The sequence below is a fragment of the Dendrobates tinctorius genome, unplaced genomic scaffold (assembly GCF_039654945.1).
Source record: "Dendrobates tinctorius isolate UK_male_01 unplaced genomic scaffold, ASM3965494v1 ptg000158l, whole genome shotgun sequence".
NCBI classification, from domain to species: Eukaryota; Metazoa; Chordata; class Amphibia; order Anura; family Dendrobatidae; genus Dendrobates; species Dendrobates tinctorius.
Window position 1 is genome coordinate 25,025,968 of NW_027361825.1, and position 17,907 is coordinate 25,043,874.

Genomic DNA, 17,907 nt, shown 5'->3' on the forward strand with positions numbered 1-17,907 from the left:
GTACCTTAAGGGTTAATAAACTTCTTGAATGTGGTTTTGAACACATTGAGGGGTGCAGTTTTTAGAATGGTGTCACCTTTGGGTATTTTCTGTCATATAGACCCCTCAAAGTGACTTCAAATGTGAGGTGGCCCCTAAAAAAAAAAAAAAAAAAAAAATGGTTGTGTAAATTTTGTTGTAAAATAAGAAATCGCTGGTCAAATCTTAACCCTTAAAACTTCCTAACAACAAAAAAAAAAATTTTGGTTCAAAAATTGTGCTGATGTAAATTAGACATGTGGGAAATGTTATTTATTAACTATTTTTTGTGACATCTCTCTCTGATTTAAGAGCATAAAAATTAAAAGTTTGAAAATTGCAAAATTTTAAAAATTTGCACCATATTTCCATTTTTTTCATAAATAAACGCAAGTCATATCGAAGAAATTCTACCACTAACATGAAGTACAATATGTCACGAAAAAAGTCAGAATCAGCAGGATCCGTTGTAGCGTTCCAGAGTTATAAGCACATAAAGTGACAGTGGTCCGATTTCAAATTTTAGGCCTGGACAGTAACCTACAAAATGGCATGGTCATTAAGGGGTTGGCTCAAGTTCTTGAAAGGGTAAAATTACAAATGGCTTCTAAAAATATTTATAAAAAAAAACAAAAATAAACAAAAACAACTTTGCAATTTATTTCTTACCAAAAATTCTGCCATCTCAGAGAGGCTCGTTATGTACAAAAGGAGTGTGCGAGCTAGCAGGCGCTGTCCTTTAACCCCTTCACCCCCAAGGGTGGTTTGCACGTTCATGACCGGGCCAATTTTTACAATTCTGACCACTGCACCTTTATGAGGTCATAACTCTGGAACGCTTCCATTGATCCCGGTGATTCTGACATTGTTTTCTCGTGACATATTGTACTTCATGTTAGTGGTAAAATTTCATTCAAATAACTTGCGTTTATTTGTGGAAAAAAATGGAAATTTGGCAAAAATTTTGAAAATTTCGCAATTTTCCAACTTTGAATTTTTATGCCCTTAAATCACAGATACGGCACACAAAAAACTTGATAAGTAACATTTCCCACATGTTTACTTTACATCAGCACAATTTTGGAACAAAAATTTTTTTTTGTTAGGAAGTTAAGGGTTAAAAGTTGACCAGCGATTTCTCATTTTTACAACACCATTTTATTTTTAGGACCACATCACATTTGAAGCCACTTTGAGGGGTCTATATGATAGAAAATACCCAAAAGTGACACCATTCTAAAAACTGAACCCCTTAAGGTGCTCAAAACCACATTCAAGAAGTTTATTAACCCATTAGGTGCGTCACAGGAATTTTTTTGAATATTTAAAAAGAAATGAACATCTAACTTTTTTTCACAAAAAAAATACTTCAGGTTCAATTTTTTTTATTTTACCAAGGGTAACAGGAGAAATTGGACTGCAAAAGTTATTGTGCAATTTGTCCTGAGTACGCTGATACCTGATTTGTTGGGGGGGAACGACTGTTTCGGCGCATGGCAGAGCTCAGAATGGAAGGAGCGCCGTTTGACTTTTTCAATGCAAAATTGGCTGGAATTCAGATCGGACGCCATGTCACGTTTGGAGAGTCCCTGATGTAGGGGGTTTCCACTGTTTAGGTACAAGTGACCCCATTTTGGAAACTAGACCCCCCAAAGAACTTATCTAGATGTGTGGTGAGAACTTTGAACCCCCATGGGCTTCACAGAAGTTTATAACATAAAGCCATACAATTAAAAAATCATATTTTTTCCACAAAAATGATCTTTTCACCCTCAATTCTTATTTTTCCAAGGGTAACAGGACCGTAAAAGTTATTGTGCAATTTGTCCTGAGTACGCTGATACCCCACATGTGGGGGTAAACCACTATTTGGGCGCATGGCAGAGCTCGGAAGGGAAGCAGCGCCATTTGACGTTTTTGGCTGGAATTGAGATCGGACACCATGTCGCGTTTGGAAAACCCCTGATGTACCAAAACAGTGGAAATCCCCCACAAATGACACCATTTTGGAAACTAGACCCCCTAAGGAACTTATCTAGATGTGTGGTGAGAACTTTTGAACCCCCCAGTGCTTCACAGAAGTTTATAACGCCCGGGCGTGAAAATAAAAAATTCGTATTTTTTCCACAAACATGATCTTTTAGTCACCATTTTTTTATTTTCCCAAGGGTACCAGGAGAAATTGGACCCCAAAAGTTGTTGTTCAATTTGTCCTGAGTATGCTGATACCCCATATGTGGGAGAAAACTACTGTATGGGCACACGTCGGGGCTCGGAAGGGAAGTAGTGACGTTTTGGAATGCAGACTTTGATGGAATGGTCTGCGGGTGTCATGTTGCCTTTGGAGAGCCCCTAATGTACCTAAACAGTGGAAACCCCCCACAAATGACCCCATTTTGAAAACTAGACCCACTAAGGAACTTATCTAGATGTGAGGTGAGCACTTTGAACCCCCAAGGGCTTCACTGAAGTTTATAATGCCAGGGCATGAAAATAAAAAAATCGTATTTTTTCCAGAAACATGATCAATTAGTCCCCAATTTTTTCATTTTCCCAAGGGTAACAGGAGAAATTGGACCCCCAAAAGTTGTTGTCCAATTTGGCCTGAGTACGCTGACACCCCATATGTGGGAGAAAACTACTGTATGGACACACGTCGGGGCTCGGAAGGGAAGCAGTGACGTTTTGGAATGCAGACTTTGATGGAATGGTCTGCGGGTGTCATGTGCGTTTGGAGAGCCCCTGATGTACCTAAACTATTGAAACTCCCCACAAGTGACCCCATTTTGGACACTAGACCCCCCACGGAACTTATCTAGATGTGTGGTGAGCAGTTTGAACCCCCAAGTGTTTCACAGAAGTTTATAACACTCGGACGTGAAAATAAAAAAATGATTTTTTTTTCCACAAAAATGATATTTTTGCCCCCAATTTTTTATTTTCCTAAGGGTAACAGGAGAAATTGGACCCCAAAAATTGTTTTGCAATTTGTCCTGAGTAGGCTGATACCCTACATGTGGGGGTAAAACACTGTTTGGGCGCATGGCAGAGCTTGGAAGGGAAGGAGCACCATTTGACTTTTTCAACTCAGAATTGGCTGGAATTGAGATCAGACGCCATGTTGCATTTGGAGAGCCCCTGATGTGCCCAAACAGTGGAAACCCCCAATTATAACTCCAACCCTAACCCCAACACACCCCTAACCCTAATCTGAGCCCTAACCCGAGCCCTAACCCTAGCCCTAACCCTAAGGCTGTGTGCACACGCTGCGGATTTTGCTGCGGTTCCGCAGCGGTTTTGGCTGCTGCGGACCCGCAGCAGTTTCTGCTGCGGTGTACAGTACCATGATTCCCTATGGGAATCAAAAACCGCAGTGCAGACGGTGCGGAATTTTCCGCGCGGATTATCTGCGGTTTTCAATCCGCAGGAAGAATTGACATGTCAATTCTTTCTGCGGATTCTCCTGCGGTTTGCCATCTCCTCTATTGAGGAGATGAAAAACCGCAGGACAAAACCGCAGAGCAATCCGCAGGTAAAACCGCAGGTCTTTTGACCTGCGGATTTTACAAAATCCGCGCGGATGAATCCGCAGCGTGTGCACACAGCCTTACCCTAACGGGAAAATGGAGATAAATACTTTTTTTTTAGTTTTATTATTTTTCCCTAACTAAGGGGGTGATAACGGGGGGTTTGACTTACTATTTATGGCGGTTTTTATGTTTGGCGGCTGTCACACGCTAAAAGACGCTTTTTATTGTAAAATAGTTTTTGCATCACCACATTTTGAGAGCTATAATTTTTCCGTATTTTGACCCACTGAGTCATGTGAGGTCTTATTTTTTGCGGGACAAGTTGACGTTTTTATTGGTACCATTTTCGGGCACGTGACATTTATTGATCGCTTTTTATTCCTACTTTTGGGACGCAGAATGAACAAAAACCAGCGTTTCATGAATTTCTTTTGGGGGGGTGCGTTTACACCGTTCCGCGTGCGGTAAAATTGATAAAGCGGTTTTATTCTTCGGGTCAGTACGGTTACAGCGATACCTCATTTAGGTCGTTTTTTTATGTTTTTGTCGGTTTTATGCAATGAAAACGATTTTATATAAAAAATAATTATTTTTGCATCGCTTTATTCTGTGAGCTATAACTTTTTTATTTTTTCGCTGATGATGCTGTGTGGCGGCTCGTTTTTTGCGGGACAAGATGACGTTTTCAGCGGTACCATGGATATTTATATGCGTCTTTTTGATCGCGCGTTATTACACTTTTTGTTTGGCGGTATGATAATAAATCATTATTTTTTGCTTCGTTTTTTATTTTTATTTTTTAAGGGGTTCGCTAAAAGGGTTAACTAATGGGACAGTTTTATAGGGTGGGTCATTACGGACGCGGCGATACCTAATATGTGTACTTTTATTGTTTTTTTTTTTATTATTTCCAAAAAATGGATTTATTGAGGGAATATTTTTTTTTTTTTCTAATTTATTTGGCAATTTTTTTAAATTTATTTTTAAATTTTTTTTAAATTTTTTTTTTACTTTATTACATAGTCCCAGGTGGGACATCACTGTCCTGTGACAGATCGCTGATCTGTCACATCACAGATCACTGTGACAGATCAGCAATCTGTCACAGGCATTGAAGAAGACTTCCTCTTTCCTGCGCTTTGCAGGCACTGAGGAAGCCAGCTTCCTCAGGTCCCCGAAGGCCCCCGTCGCCATCTTGGATTCGGGGGCCTGGAGGATAGGAGCCCCCCGCAGCAGCGCTGCACATTGCGCTGCCGTGGGGGGCTCAGGGAAGCACGGAGGGAGCCCCCTCCCTGCCGATGCTTCCCTTTAACTCCTGGTACACGGCGATCATGTTTGATCGCGGTGTGCAAGGGGTTAACGTGTCGGGGGCGGTCCGTGACCGCCCCTGACACATAGTGCCGGGTGTCAGCTGTGATAATCAGCTGACACCCGGCCGCGATCAGCGGCGCTCACCACGTGGGCGCCGCTGATCGCGGTAGACGTACTATCCCGTCCACGGTCATACGGGCCCGGGTACCGTGGACGGGATAGTACGTCGGATGTCAGGAAGGGGTTAAAGCCTGATAGCACAGCTTTGAAGCAGCCAGAATCACTGGATCTGACCAACCTCGTGTTCAGTTTGGATCGAGTGTTGCGACCGTTCCACTGAAAGCTTCAAAAATAAGAAAACCCCTTTCTGCTTTCCAAACACAAAGTTTCCCTTTTTTGGAATCGTAATTTTGCCACCGCCTTACTCTTGCACAACATATAATAGCGAATGGACACCATTGGGTGGGGTGTGGTGGTTGGGGGAGGGTGATTTGGTAGGTGCAATTATGCCAGTTTGTTATAAGAATGTGTGCCAACTTAATGGGCTATTCACAAAAAAAAAAAAAAAAAAAAAATCAAGTTATCCCCTTTCCACATGATAAAAGATATCTTTCTGATTGTGGAGGGTCTCCATCTCTACAGTTATGTCCTAGATGGAATAGAGGCACATGCGGCCACGGCTCCTTTTATAGTCTATGGAATTGTCTAGCATAGTGCTCAGCTATCTGTCAGTATAAACAGTGAATGGAGCGGAGGTTGCACATGTGAGCACCTGCTCCATCCAGGACGAGCCCAGGTTTTAGGATCCAAGCAGCCTGACCCCCAGCCATCTATTCCTTATCTTGTAGATACGGGGTAACTTTGATTTTTGGAGAGTATCCCTTTGACTGTTGAGTTCCAATCTCGAAACATGATGGTATTTTTCTAGGATAAGTGGAAGTCTGACCTCTAGGACCTACAATGATTCTGAAAATAAAGGGGTTGAAGTGCAGCTCATCACTACGTCACCTTCTCTTCCACCATGCAGAGGGTAGGGCCATGCAGCACAGCTGTGCACCTCAATGCCTGTGCGATGCGGTTTTCTGCACTGTCGGATAGTCACTATGCAAGAAGAAAGTGACAGGGAAGCGGCTACAACAACATTGTGGTCTTTTCCCTCTCTGGATGGTCCCAAAGTGTTAGCTTACCCTAGCCATATATGCCATCACCCCCCCTTTAAAATGGGATTATTGTACATAAAGATGAGCTCCATCACAGCAACGGGGCATTATTCCCGTGGACTTGGTCATCACCATCTCACCGTGTTGGTAAACGGCAGAGAGAAAGAGCCCTGTGCAGTAAAGAAGCGGCTCAGAACCAGACTCACCATTTTCCGTGATTTCTTCCTCCATTCTTTCTCCTTATCACTATCCCACCAGCCCTTGTGCATCATGTAGAAATGAAGGCGAGAAATGGGGTGGTCCTCCTTGTCCCAATAATTGACCTCATCTACAGAGCGGTAGGCCGAGCTGTCATCGCTGGTGCTGTGGTGTCCGATCCTTTAAGAATCATATTGAGAATTAGTCAGTACCAGGTACTGCAGGGATGAGCCCCCCCCCATACATCCCATGTGCCTCTAGAGTACCTGTAGGTCATGGCTTCTATGAGGAACGGCTGGTTATACGTCACCGCTCTTCGTCTGGCCTCTTTGGTGGCATTGTACACAGCAAAGACATCGTTACCGTCCACTCGGATCGACATGATCCCATAACCAGGACCTCGGGCAACTGAGAACAGATAATAGCATAACTGTGCAGACTAATGGGGGTCTTATTCATTACCTGTCATATTAAAGGGACGAACAATAACACTATCGAGAGAAGCCCAAGATATGAAGGTGCAAAAGAAGCTACCCCGGCATGGTCCTCGTTCAGACAGCCATAGTTTCGCCACATTTAAGTGTCCATATGCCAAACCGACCTTGGGATCCAACGACCTCAACTTACAGCACTATAGACCCCTCTGGTGCCGTTAGATCTACAAATGGGCTGGAATTAAAGGTCACATTATGGAAGTAAAAATGTGACCGCATTACAGCTGTCTGAATGAAGCCTTAAACAGAGTGTATCAGTCCATCGTAAGCCCCTATACAAATCCCACGTTGCGTGTTATAATTACTGGCTTCCGTTCGGCAGAAATGGATGATCAAAAAAGCTAATTAGGGTGATTGTTGCACCCTGGGTGTGGTCAAGAGGCTCCACCCACTGATTTGGCATGTCCCCCACTGGTGACTGACAGAACAAGTTTACTTTGGGAGCAAGCACCGTCTGCAAAGACAGCTCAAGTAATCCAGCCCTGTCAATCACCAGTGAAAGAGGTGGAAATATGCAGAACTAGTGTGTGGGGCAGTGCACTGGGCCTCTTGGCCACACCCAGGGTGCACTGAGCACCATAATTATCAGATAAGCATGAACATCAGTTTCTAAAAAAAACGGCAGCAGCGATTAGTCTACTAAAGGTGTCATTTTTACAGGTGCTATTTTCCCTACTAAGCTCAGTGCATACACTCAGTTTAGGCTGACACACTCACTTTAAAGATTTTTTTTCCCTCACCAACATGTAGCTTATCCACTGGATAGGGCACTAAAATGTCAAAATGGAGCAGCCACACTTGCCACCGCTTCAATCATTCTCTACGGGACTGTTGGGAGGTAAGAAGCGCTTTGTATCTAAGGTAGTCTCATAGACAAACGACGACATTTTAGAGTCCTGGTTTGGAGATTGCTGTGACTTTTCAGCTCCATCATACGGAGCCCTATGGACTGTGTGCTGTTGTACAGGCTTTGTTGTGGCCCAGTCTTTATCCGGTACTTTGAAATTTGCACTTCAGCTTGAAGCCAAAGCGAAACTATCAAAGACGCGCCATAAAAAAAAATGTAGAATATGATAAAAGGCAATAAATTATACTTACTTGGAAAAGCACTGGGTGCTCCCTGACCTGTTTTGCATTTTAATACAACTGTGCAAAAGATCCACACTCACCAATGCCATCCCCGCGGTACTGCTCAGAGGTCGGCGTGGATATGGCGTAGCCGTTGTTCCTGCAGAAAAATAGCACGGGACACTCTAATGTGGCGGAAAAGTTAAAAGCGGCATGGGCGTCCCCTTCACTTGCGGCTCCTTCGCCAAAATAGCAGATGACAACGCGGTTGGCATTTTCCCGTTTCAAAGCGTAGGCAGCACCCACAGCTTAAAAGAAAGAAAAAAGTGGTTATTATAGAAGAAACAATGATGTTCAGCTGAATATGGTGGAACCAATCCAGGAATAAAAAGGACCCCTACAACCAGACCCCTTAGGTTATGTGCATACAGGGTCTTTTAAAGCCACGTGCACACACGACCAGTAATCGCTGCGGGTTGTACAGCATCAAGCGTTACAGCATAATGGATGGGATTTCAAGAAATCCCACACCCACTGTGTGTCCACAGATGCCAGTTGCCCACCCATGGAAACTGAAATGGGGTGTGTCTTTCCAGACCGCAGCATGTCAATTTCTCTTGTGGAGACGCGAGCTTCCGCAAGAGAAATTTTACTCATAGAATGTACTGAGCACAGTGAATCCGCACAGTTCAGGGATCACATGTGGATTCACCTGCGTTCAATAGACGGCAGCGCTTTGGACACAGCTAACACACTCTGCGTCCAAACTGCTGCTACTTCCGAATCGTGTGCACCCGGCCTCAGATGCCGCCAAGACTGAGCGTCTTGCAGTGTCTCCGCTATTGTCTTTACTCTGTACTTTCAAGTATAGTGCACAAGCAACTTCCCAGTGGAAGCTGCACAAAGGAGTCACTTTTAACCACTTCATGGTTTCCAAACTCTGAAGTGGGTAAAAGAAGTGACATAAGACTGAACCAGTGCACAGTGTCATTTTTACATTACTTTGATTTATGTTCATTTTAAATCGGATGGTGGTCTAGGCGAATCCCCCCTGAAAAAGACGAAGTGTGCACATGGCTTTACAGTGGAAATCGCTCCTTGTCTTGGGAGTTTTATGTTTCCTAAAGAGGCTTTGAAGTGTTCTGGAAGATTTTTTTTGCAGCCTTTTATTTGAACTTATGTAATATACAGTCATGGCCAAAAGTTTTGAGAATGACACAAATATTAATTTTTACAAAGTCTACTGCATCATTTTTTCTAATGGCAATTTGCATATACTCAAGAATGTTATAAAGAGTGATCAGCTTAACAGCAATTACTTGCAAAGTCAATATTTGCCTAGAAAATGAACTTTATTCCCCAAAACACTGGTGCTTGGCATCATTGTTTCTCTTCTGTTAACCATGGTTATCTCTAAAGAAACACGTGCAGTCATCATTGTACTGCACAAAAATGGCCTAACAGGGAAGAGTATCGCAGCTAGAAAGATTGCACCTCAGTCAACAATCTATCGCATCATCAAGAACTTCAAGGAGAGAGGTTCCCTTGTTGCCAAAAAGGCTCCAGGGCGCCCAAGAAAGACCAGCAAGCGCCAGGACCTTCTCTTAAAAGTGTTTCAGCTGCGGGATCGGGCTACCAGCAGTGCAGAGCTTGCTCAGGAAAGGCAGCAGGCAGGTGTGAGTGCATCTGCACGCACTGTGAGGCGGAGACTCTTGGAGCAAGGCCTGGTCTCAAGGAGGGCAGCAAAGAAGCCACTTCTCTCCAGGAAAAACATCATGGACAGACTGATATTCTGCAAGAGGTACAGGGAGTGGACTGCTGAGGACTGGGGTAAAGTCATTTTCTCTGATGAATCCTCTTTTCGATTGTTTGGGACATCTGGAAAACGGCTTATTCGGAGAAGACCAGGTGAGCGCTACCACCAGTCTTGTCTCATGCCAACTGTCAAGCATCCTGAAACCATTCATGTGTGGGGTAGCGTCTCAGCCAAGGGAATGGGCTCTCTCTCAGTCTTGCCTAAAAACACAGCCATGAATAAAGAATGGTACCAGAATGTCCTCCAAGAGCAACTTCTCCCAACCGTCCAAGAGCAGTTTGGCAATCAACAATGCCTTTTTCAACATGATGGAGCACCTTGCCATAAAGCAAAGGTGATAACTAAATGGCTCAGGGAACAAAACATAGAGATTTTGGGACCATGGCCTGGAAACTCCCCAGATCTTAATCCCATTGAGAACTTGTGGTCAATCAAGAGACAGGTGGACAAACAAAAACCTTCAAATTCAGACAAAATAAAAGCATTGATTTTGCAAGAATGGACTGCTATCAGTCAGGATTTGATCCAGAAGTTGATTGAGAGCATGCCAGGGAGAATTGCGGAGGTCCTGAAGAAGAAGGGTCAACACTGCAAATATTGACTTGCTGCACTAACTCATTCTAACTGTCAATATAACCTTTTGCTACTCATAATATGATTGCAATTATATTTCTGTATGTGATAAAAACATCTGACAAACACACATAAAAACCAGACGGCAGCAGATCATGTGAAAATATAATATTTGTGTCATTCTCAAAACTTTTGGCCATGACTGTATGTCCCCTGGAGAGGCCACTGCAGAAAAAAAAAAAAAAAATACCTGGCTGCATGAAGCTTTCAAAGATCAAACTGACCATATGCCAGAGATTCTAGCATTTAGAGCACAGGAACTTGACGGACTCATGCATAATCACGTACAAGGACCTCTTATGGCAGCTTGTGGAGTCCCTACAGTTCCAGAATGAAAAGGTGCTCCTCTTTGATGCTCTTCCTGAGGCAATAAGGGTCAGTGGGATCTGCATTTTAAGAGTTACTCCAGCCGGTGAAGTACAGAACCGAGCTGTAATAACTAGAGTTGGTGCAAGTCGATTTTCATTACCCGGTCTGCATTCCATGGCTGTTCGATCCTCTCTCTCTTTCCATCTGGAACCTTCTAAATATCCGACCTGGCGCAACATCACGTACGTCATGCCGCAATAATGACATCACGCCAGGTCAGCTTACCAAAAAAGAGGCGGATCACCCAATGGCCACAGATTACTCACCTGGCTGATGGACTGGGTGTTAATGATCAATTCGCACCAACTATCAATGGCCCGTGTGGTGGTCACTGAAGAAATGGCAGCAAGAGGACGAATGCAACTCAGGCGATGGCAGAAATACAACTAAAAAAAATGTGATGAAAGGAAAATTGGAGGGATATCATTCTGAATATTCACCTTGTGGTATCTGTGTTGCTAATGGTGATGAAATAGTCACAAAGTTCCGATCTTTGCAGCCATAGTGGACCGGCATCTGTCTTCCTTTGCCAGGATCAGAGGTATTACCATAGCACTGAGCCATGAACAGTTCAAGAGGATATCCCCTGTACATCAGGACTCCTGAAGAAAGCACAGCAGCGGCTCACATACAGGGTGTAAACATCGCATATATTCTATTGTCTGTGTCTCACCTGCCTCCCGATACTGCCCGAAAACCAGATCTGTGTCTTGTAGGGCGGCTACGCTGCCTACGTGGGTCCCCTCCTCTCCGTAGTTCGTCATATAGAAAGATATTCTCCCCTAGGAGAGAAAAGATCAGTTAGGTGGTCAGCGTAGGTTGTGGGGCCAACTACACCCACAAAAGGGGGCAAACGGTGTAATTTCCGTATAGTCCGTCCCTAACCCGTAGACCGTGCTCCATACAGAAGCATTATGCAATTTAGCTCTCCTCCAGAAGGAAAAAACAGCCCCTGGAGCCATTTGTAGTATCTACTGTGGAGGTCAAGTCCGTATATACACGGATAATAATGGCTCAGAACAAAACTGTGCCAGCTTGTGGCATTACCACAAGTCCACTGTGCAGTGTAAATGGACCTTTATAGTGGCCAAGCCGTTTCCAGACCCACCTTAGACTGTTGGGGTACGTGCACACGCTGCGGATTTGGCCGCGCGGATTTTGTAAAATCTGCAGGTCAAAAGACCTGTGGTTTTACCTGCGGATTGGCCTGCGGTTTTTCATCTCCACAATGGAGGAGATGGCAAACCGCAGCGGAATCTGCAGAAAGAATTGACCGCAGCAGAATCCGGAGCGTGTGCACACACCCTAAATGTCTGGGCGGTCCAGCTCCTATTCTGCAGTGTTGCTCTAAAATGTCACTGAATAGAAACGCAGATGTGCAGATTTTTGGGGATCTGACTGTCAGACAAAGCTCACCATATGGACTTTATGGACTCACCATAAAGAAGGCAGACATGGTTTATTACCATCTGTGCCTTGTCCATTGCTGAATACACCGCGCTAAAGAAGCTCAATAAATTAAGTAATAGGAAACGCTGACGACGCATCATACTCCATTTCCAGTGGCCATGTCACCGCTGCGTACAGGGAAGGAGCAGAAGCTGCTGACTCATAAGAGACAGACTGCTCTACTACGCAGCCAGGAGGCAGCATGTCCCCTCTAACTGAGGACAATATACAAACCCCAGTTACTAGGAAAATAAAAATATTTTAATATTTAAATGCCCCCCCTTCTCATGACCTTATCGGAGGAACAATGGGTAAAAAAAAAGCCCACACACACACCACTGTCAAGGGAACAGCAGCCATTTATTTCACTACTGATATCAGCAAAAGAGAAAAAAAAAAAATGACGGACTTAAAAATTAAGCCCCATGAATCAGGAAAAAAAAAAAAAAAAAAAAAAAAAAAAAAAAATCGGAGTATCCAAATAAAAATATTTTTTGAGTCTCTTTATACCGCATGTATGAAAAAAACCCCAAAAAAACCCCAAAAAAAAAAAAAAACACAAAGAGTGCCTGATCAGGAATGGCCCCGTTTTGAGCTGGTTAAACTAGTGCATTAGAAGGTGTAGTCAGCGTATAGTAAGGGGGTTGGGGGTTGCAGAGACATGGGGCATGGGGTAAGTTTAAGCAAAAGAGCGACCTTCAGAAATGCGTCTTTTCTTTTTTTATTGGGGGAGGTGGTGATAACTTAGTAGTCTGCTGAACCCCCAGTGGTCCTGAGAACTCAGCAATGCCTGAATAAAGCGGACATGCTGAACCCAAACTCCATCCATTGGAAATAGTAGATGTATGCCTCTTCTGCCACAGTCCCGTAGACCAGGGTTCCCCAACTCCAGTCCTCAAGGCCCACCAACAGATCATGTTTTCAGGATTCCCTTTGTATTGCACAGGTGATGCAATTATCACCTCAGCAACACTAAGGAAATCCTGAAAACATGATCTGTTGGTGGGCCTTGAGGACTGGAGTTGGGGAACCCTGCCGTAGACCAAGAACAGAGCGGAGGTTGAACGTACATACCAATGCACTGTCACGCTCTCGGGAGTAGAGTTGGAGGTCCAAGCGCTAAGACCCCCAGCGATCAGTAAGTGGTCAACCTTTCTCACAGATAGGGGATAACTTTCAATTGTGGGAATAACCCTTTAATGATATCCAAAAAGGGGCACTACAAAGTTTAGGACACTTGATTTACTTACTTTTCCCCCCAGGGACAATTGCCCAGAAAATTCCTTACACCGACAGGGTATCCACAAGTAAAACCAGCACCTTCCAAGGGCTGCACAAATGTGAGACACCAATCACCCACCTGTCTCTGAGACTCGTACAGGATCCTGTCCATGGTGTTCAGCAGCGTCATGGTCTCATAAAACTTCAGGACGGTCTCCTTAGGAATCTGCAGGACAATGAATACAGTCATGGCCAAAAGTTTAGAGAATGACACAAATATTATATTTTCACATGATCTGCTGCCCTCTGGTTTTTATGTGTTTGTCAGATTTTTTATCACATACTCATAATATAATTGCAATTATATTTCTGTAACAAAAGGTTATATTGACAGTTAGAATGAGTTAATGCAGCAAGTCAATATTTGCAGTGTTGACCCTTCTTCTTCAGGACCTCAGCAATTCTCCCTGGCATGCTCTCAATCAACTTCTGGATCAAATCCTGACTGATAGCAGTCCATTCTTGCAAAAGCAGTCCATTCTTGCAAAATCAATGCTTTTATTTTGTCTGAATTTGAAGGTTTTTGTTTGTCCACCCGTCTCTTGATGATTGACCACAAGTTCTCAATGGGATTAAGATCTGGGGAGTTTCCAGGCCATGGTCCCAAAATCTCTATGTTTTGTTCCCTGAGCCATTTAGTTATCACCTTTGCTTTATGGCAAGGTGCTCCATCATGTTGAAAAAGGCATTGTTGATCACCAAACTGCTCTTGGACGGTTGGGAGAAGTTGTTCTCGGAGGACATTCTGGTACCATTCTTTATTCATGGCTGTGTTTTTAGGCAAGACTGAGAGAGAGCCCATTCCCTTGGCTGAGAAGCAACCCCACACATGAATGGTTTCAGGATGCTTGACAGTTGGCATGAGACAAGACTGGTGGTAGCGCTCACCTGGTCTTCTCCGAATAAGCCGTTTTCCAGATGTCCCAAACAATCGAAAAGAGGATTCATCAGAGAAAATGACTTTACCCCAGTCCTCAGCAGTCCACTCCCTGTACCTCTTGCAGAATATCAGTCTGTCCATGATGTTTTTCCTGGAGAGAAGTGGCTTCTTTGCTGCCCTCCTTGAGACCAGGCCTTGCTCCAAGAGTCTCCGCCTCACAGTGCGTGCAGATGCACTCACACCTGCCTGCTGCCATTCCTGAGCAAGCTCTGCACTGCTGGTAGCCCGATCCCGCAGCTGAAACACTTTTAAGAGACGGTCCTGGCGCTTGCTGGTCTTTCTTGGGCGCCCTGGAGCCTTTTTGGCAACAAGGGAACCTCTCTTGATGATGCGATAGACTGTTGATTGAGGTGCAATCTTTCTAGCTGCAATACTCTTCCCTGTTAGGCCATTTTTGTGCAGTACAATGATGACTGCACGTGTTTCTTTAGAGATAACCATGGTTAACAGAAGAGAAACAATGATGCCAACCACCAGCCTCCTTTTAAAGTGTCCAGTGGTGTCATTCTTACTTAATCATGACAGATTGATCACCAGCCCTGTCCTCATCAACACCCACACCTGTGTTAATGGAGCAATCACTGAAACGATGTTAGCTGGTCCTTTTAAGGCAGGGCTGCAATGATGTTGAAATGTGTTTTGGGGGATAAAACAGGATTTTTGGGTTGCTTACCGTAGCCTTCATTGGGGGACACAGAGACCATGGGTGTATGCTGCTGCCACTAGGAGGCTGACACTATGCACAAAAAAAGTTAGCTCCTCCTCCGCAGTGTACACCCCACCGACCGGCAGGGAATTCCTCAGTTAGTGAGAAAGCAGTAGGAGAAGTAACAGAATAGATTGAAAACAGAACAATACTCAACTGTAACCAATCAACCAAAGCAAGAACAGGAGTTGTAGAACATGGGAGGGTGCTGTGTCCCCCAATGAAGGCTACGAGAAACAGATTTTACGGTAAGCAACCCAAAAATCCTGTTTTCTCGGTCACCTTATTGGGGGACACAGAGACCATGGGACGTCCCAAAGCAGTCCCTGGGGTGGGAAAACAAACTTCCATCAGGCCAGCGGACTCACCACTGCAGCCTGCAGAATCCTTCTACCTAGGCTGGCATCCGCCGAAGCGTAGGTGTGGACTTAGTAGAATTTCACAAACATGTGAACCGAAGACAAGGTTGCAGCTTTGCAAAGCTGCAGCGCGGAAGCTCTGTGGCGTACCGCCTAGGAGGCACCCACTGCCCGGGTAGAGTGCGCTGTGATCCCTGGAGGAGCCACTCAATGCTTAACCCGGTAGGCCTCCAAAATTGCCGATCTGATCCAGCAAGCAATAGTGGCCTTTGAAGCTGGGTGACCTTTCCGCGACCCATCTGGAATGATGAAAAGACTGTCTTTCGCAAGGAAGTCATCCTAGCTAGATAGACTCATCGCCCTGACCAGATCCAGCTTGATCAAGGACCGCTCCCGAGGATGAGCTGGACTCGGACAGAAGGACGGCAGAACAATATCCTCATTGAGGTGAAAAGAGGACACCACCTTCGGAAGGAAAGAGAGCGGAAGCCGCAGAAGTACCTCATCCTGGTGAAGTACCAAATAAGGAGAGCGGCAAGAAAGCCGCCAATTCCGACAGGCGCCGGATGGAAGTGATGGCTACCAGAAAAGCTACCTTCCAAGAAAGGAGAGAAAGGGAAACATCCCTGAGAGGTTCAAAAGGAGGACCTTGCAGAACCTCAAGAACCAGATTAAGATCCCATGGATCCACGGGTGCTCGGTACGGAGGAGCCGTGTGAGCCATGCCCTGAAGAAAGATTTTGACCTGAGGGCGGGAGGCCGTCTTCTGAAATAAAATGAACAGCGCCGAAACTTGACCCTTCAAAGAACTGAGGGCAAGCCCAGCATCCAGCCCTGCCTGAAGAAACGACAGAACAGAAGGGAGCGAAAAACACATGGGCGCGATGACATTGGCCTTACACCAAGTGAAATAGGTCTTCCAAGTATAGTAATAAACTTTGGAAGATGATGGCTTTCTGGCTCGGATCATGGTATGAATTACTTGATCGGAGAATCCTGCCCGTTTCAAAACCTTGGTCTCAACAGCCACGCCATTAAAGTGAGCGGCCGAGGATTGGGGTGGCAAATCGTGTCTTGAGACAGCAGATCTGCCCTGTCTGGAAGCTTCCAGGGGGCATCCGCGAGAAGGTTGACAATGTCCGCGAACCAAGACCTTCTGGGCCAATTCTGCGATGAAAATGACTGGAATTCCTTCTGCTTTGATCTTCAACAGCTTGGGAAGAAGAGGCAGGGGAGGGAACAGATAGGGAGTTCAAACTGTGACCAAGGAACGGCCAGAGCGTCGGCGCCCACTGCCAGAGGGTCTCGAGACCTGGAACCAAACTGTGGGACTTTCCTGTTGAGGCGAGACGCCAGGTAGGGACCAATCTCCCGCCGTGAGACCCTCGCGGCTGAGAAAATCGGCGGCCCAGTTGTCTACACCGGGAATGTGTACCGCGGAAATTGTCGGAACGGAAATCTCTGCCCAATGAATAATCTTGGACACTTCTGCCAGGGCTGAGACACTTCGTGTCCCTCCTTGGCGGTTGACATATGCCACCGCTGTGGCATTGTCTGTCTGAATCCGGACAGGCAGGCCCCTGAGGAGCCTCTCCCAGTGGACGGGAGCCAGATGGATCGCTCGTATCTCTAGGACGTTGATCGACAGAGCTGATTCCTGAGTCGACCATCGACCCTGAACAGTGTGATTGCGGAACACTGCACCCCAGCCGAGGAGGCTGGCATCCGTTGTTACAATCTGCCAGTGAATGGGAAGAAAAGACCGACCCAAGAGGATGAGAGGTGACGTCAACCACCAGTTGAGTGACCGCTTGACCCGGTATGAAAGTCAAAATGGATGATCCAGGGAAAGGACAGACCTGTTCCCCCGAGACAGGATGGCGTGTTGGGGAGGACTGGAGTGAAATTGGGCAAAGGGAACCGCCTTTATTGCCGCCACCATCTTTCCCAGGACTTTCATGGTTGTTCGGAGAGATGGAAGTCGTATGATCTGCAACAATCGTACATCCCGCTGCAGAGAGCCAATTTTTTCTTGTGGGAGGAAAAACCCTCGATCGCCGAGTGTCGAACAATAGACCCAGAAACACAAGACGTTGTGTCGGGACAAGACAGGGCTTCTTCCTGTAGACGAGCCACCCGAAATTGGACAGGGTGTCGAGGACGATGGTAAGACTTTGGCGAGCTTGATGAAAGGATGGAGCTTTGATCAGAATGTCGTCGAGGTACGGAAAGAGAAGGAGACCTCTGATTCTCAACAAGGCCATCAACGCCGCCATGATCTTTGTAAATAGTCTGGGTGCGGTGGCGAGACCGAACGGCAGTGCAACTAACTGGTAATGTTCCTGGCGAATCGCACAACGTAGGAACTTCTGATGCCCGGAGAATATGGGAAGATGTAGATAGGCATCTTGAATGTCTATTGAACACATGAACTCCTGCATCTCCATGGAAGCGATTACCGACCGAAGAGACTCCATTCGGAAGTGACGCAGTCGGACTCTCTAGTTGAGTAACTTGAGGCCCAAGATGGGGGAACTGTCCCGGCTTCTTTCGGTACCACAAACAGGTTTGAATA

The 17,907-nt window shown here is 45.4% G+C and overlaps 1 protein-coding gene across 1 annotated transcript in view; it reads right to left on the reverse strand.

The window, feature by feature from the left end:
- BCKDHA (branched chain keto acid dehydrogenase E1 subunit alpha) overlaps window positions 1-17,907 on the reverse strand; it is a 37,502-nt gene that overhangs the window by 9,630 nt on the left and 9,965 nt on the right. The window contains exons 3-8 of the mRNA XM_073549138.1: window positions 13,407-13,493; window positions 11,271-11,379; window positions 11,038-11,199; window positions 7,881-8,087; window positions 6,484-6,625; window positions 6,226-6,397 (exon numbers count right to left, since the gene is read on the reverse strand). Coding sequence (XP_073405239.1) covers window positions 6,226-6,397; window positions 6,484-6,625; window positions 7,881-8,087; window positions 11,038-11,199; window positions 11,271-11,379; window positions 13,407-13,493 — 879 coding nt within the window. The remainder of the gene's footprint in view (window positions 1-6,225; window positions 6,398-6,483; window positions 6,626-7,880; window positions 8,088-11,037; window positions 11,200-11,270; window positions 11,380-13,406; window positions 13,494-17,907) is intronic.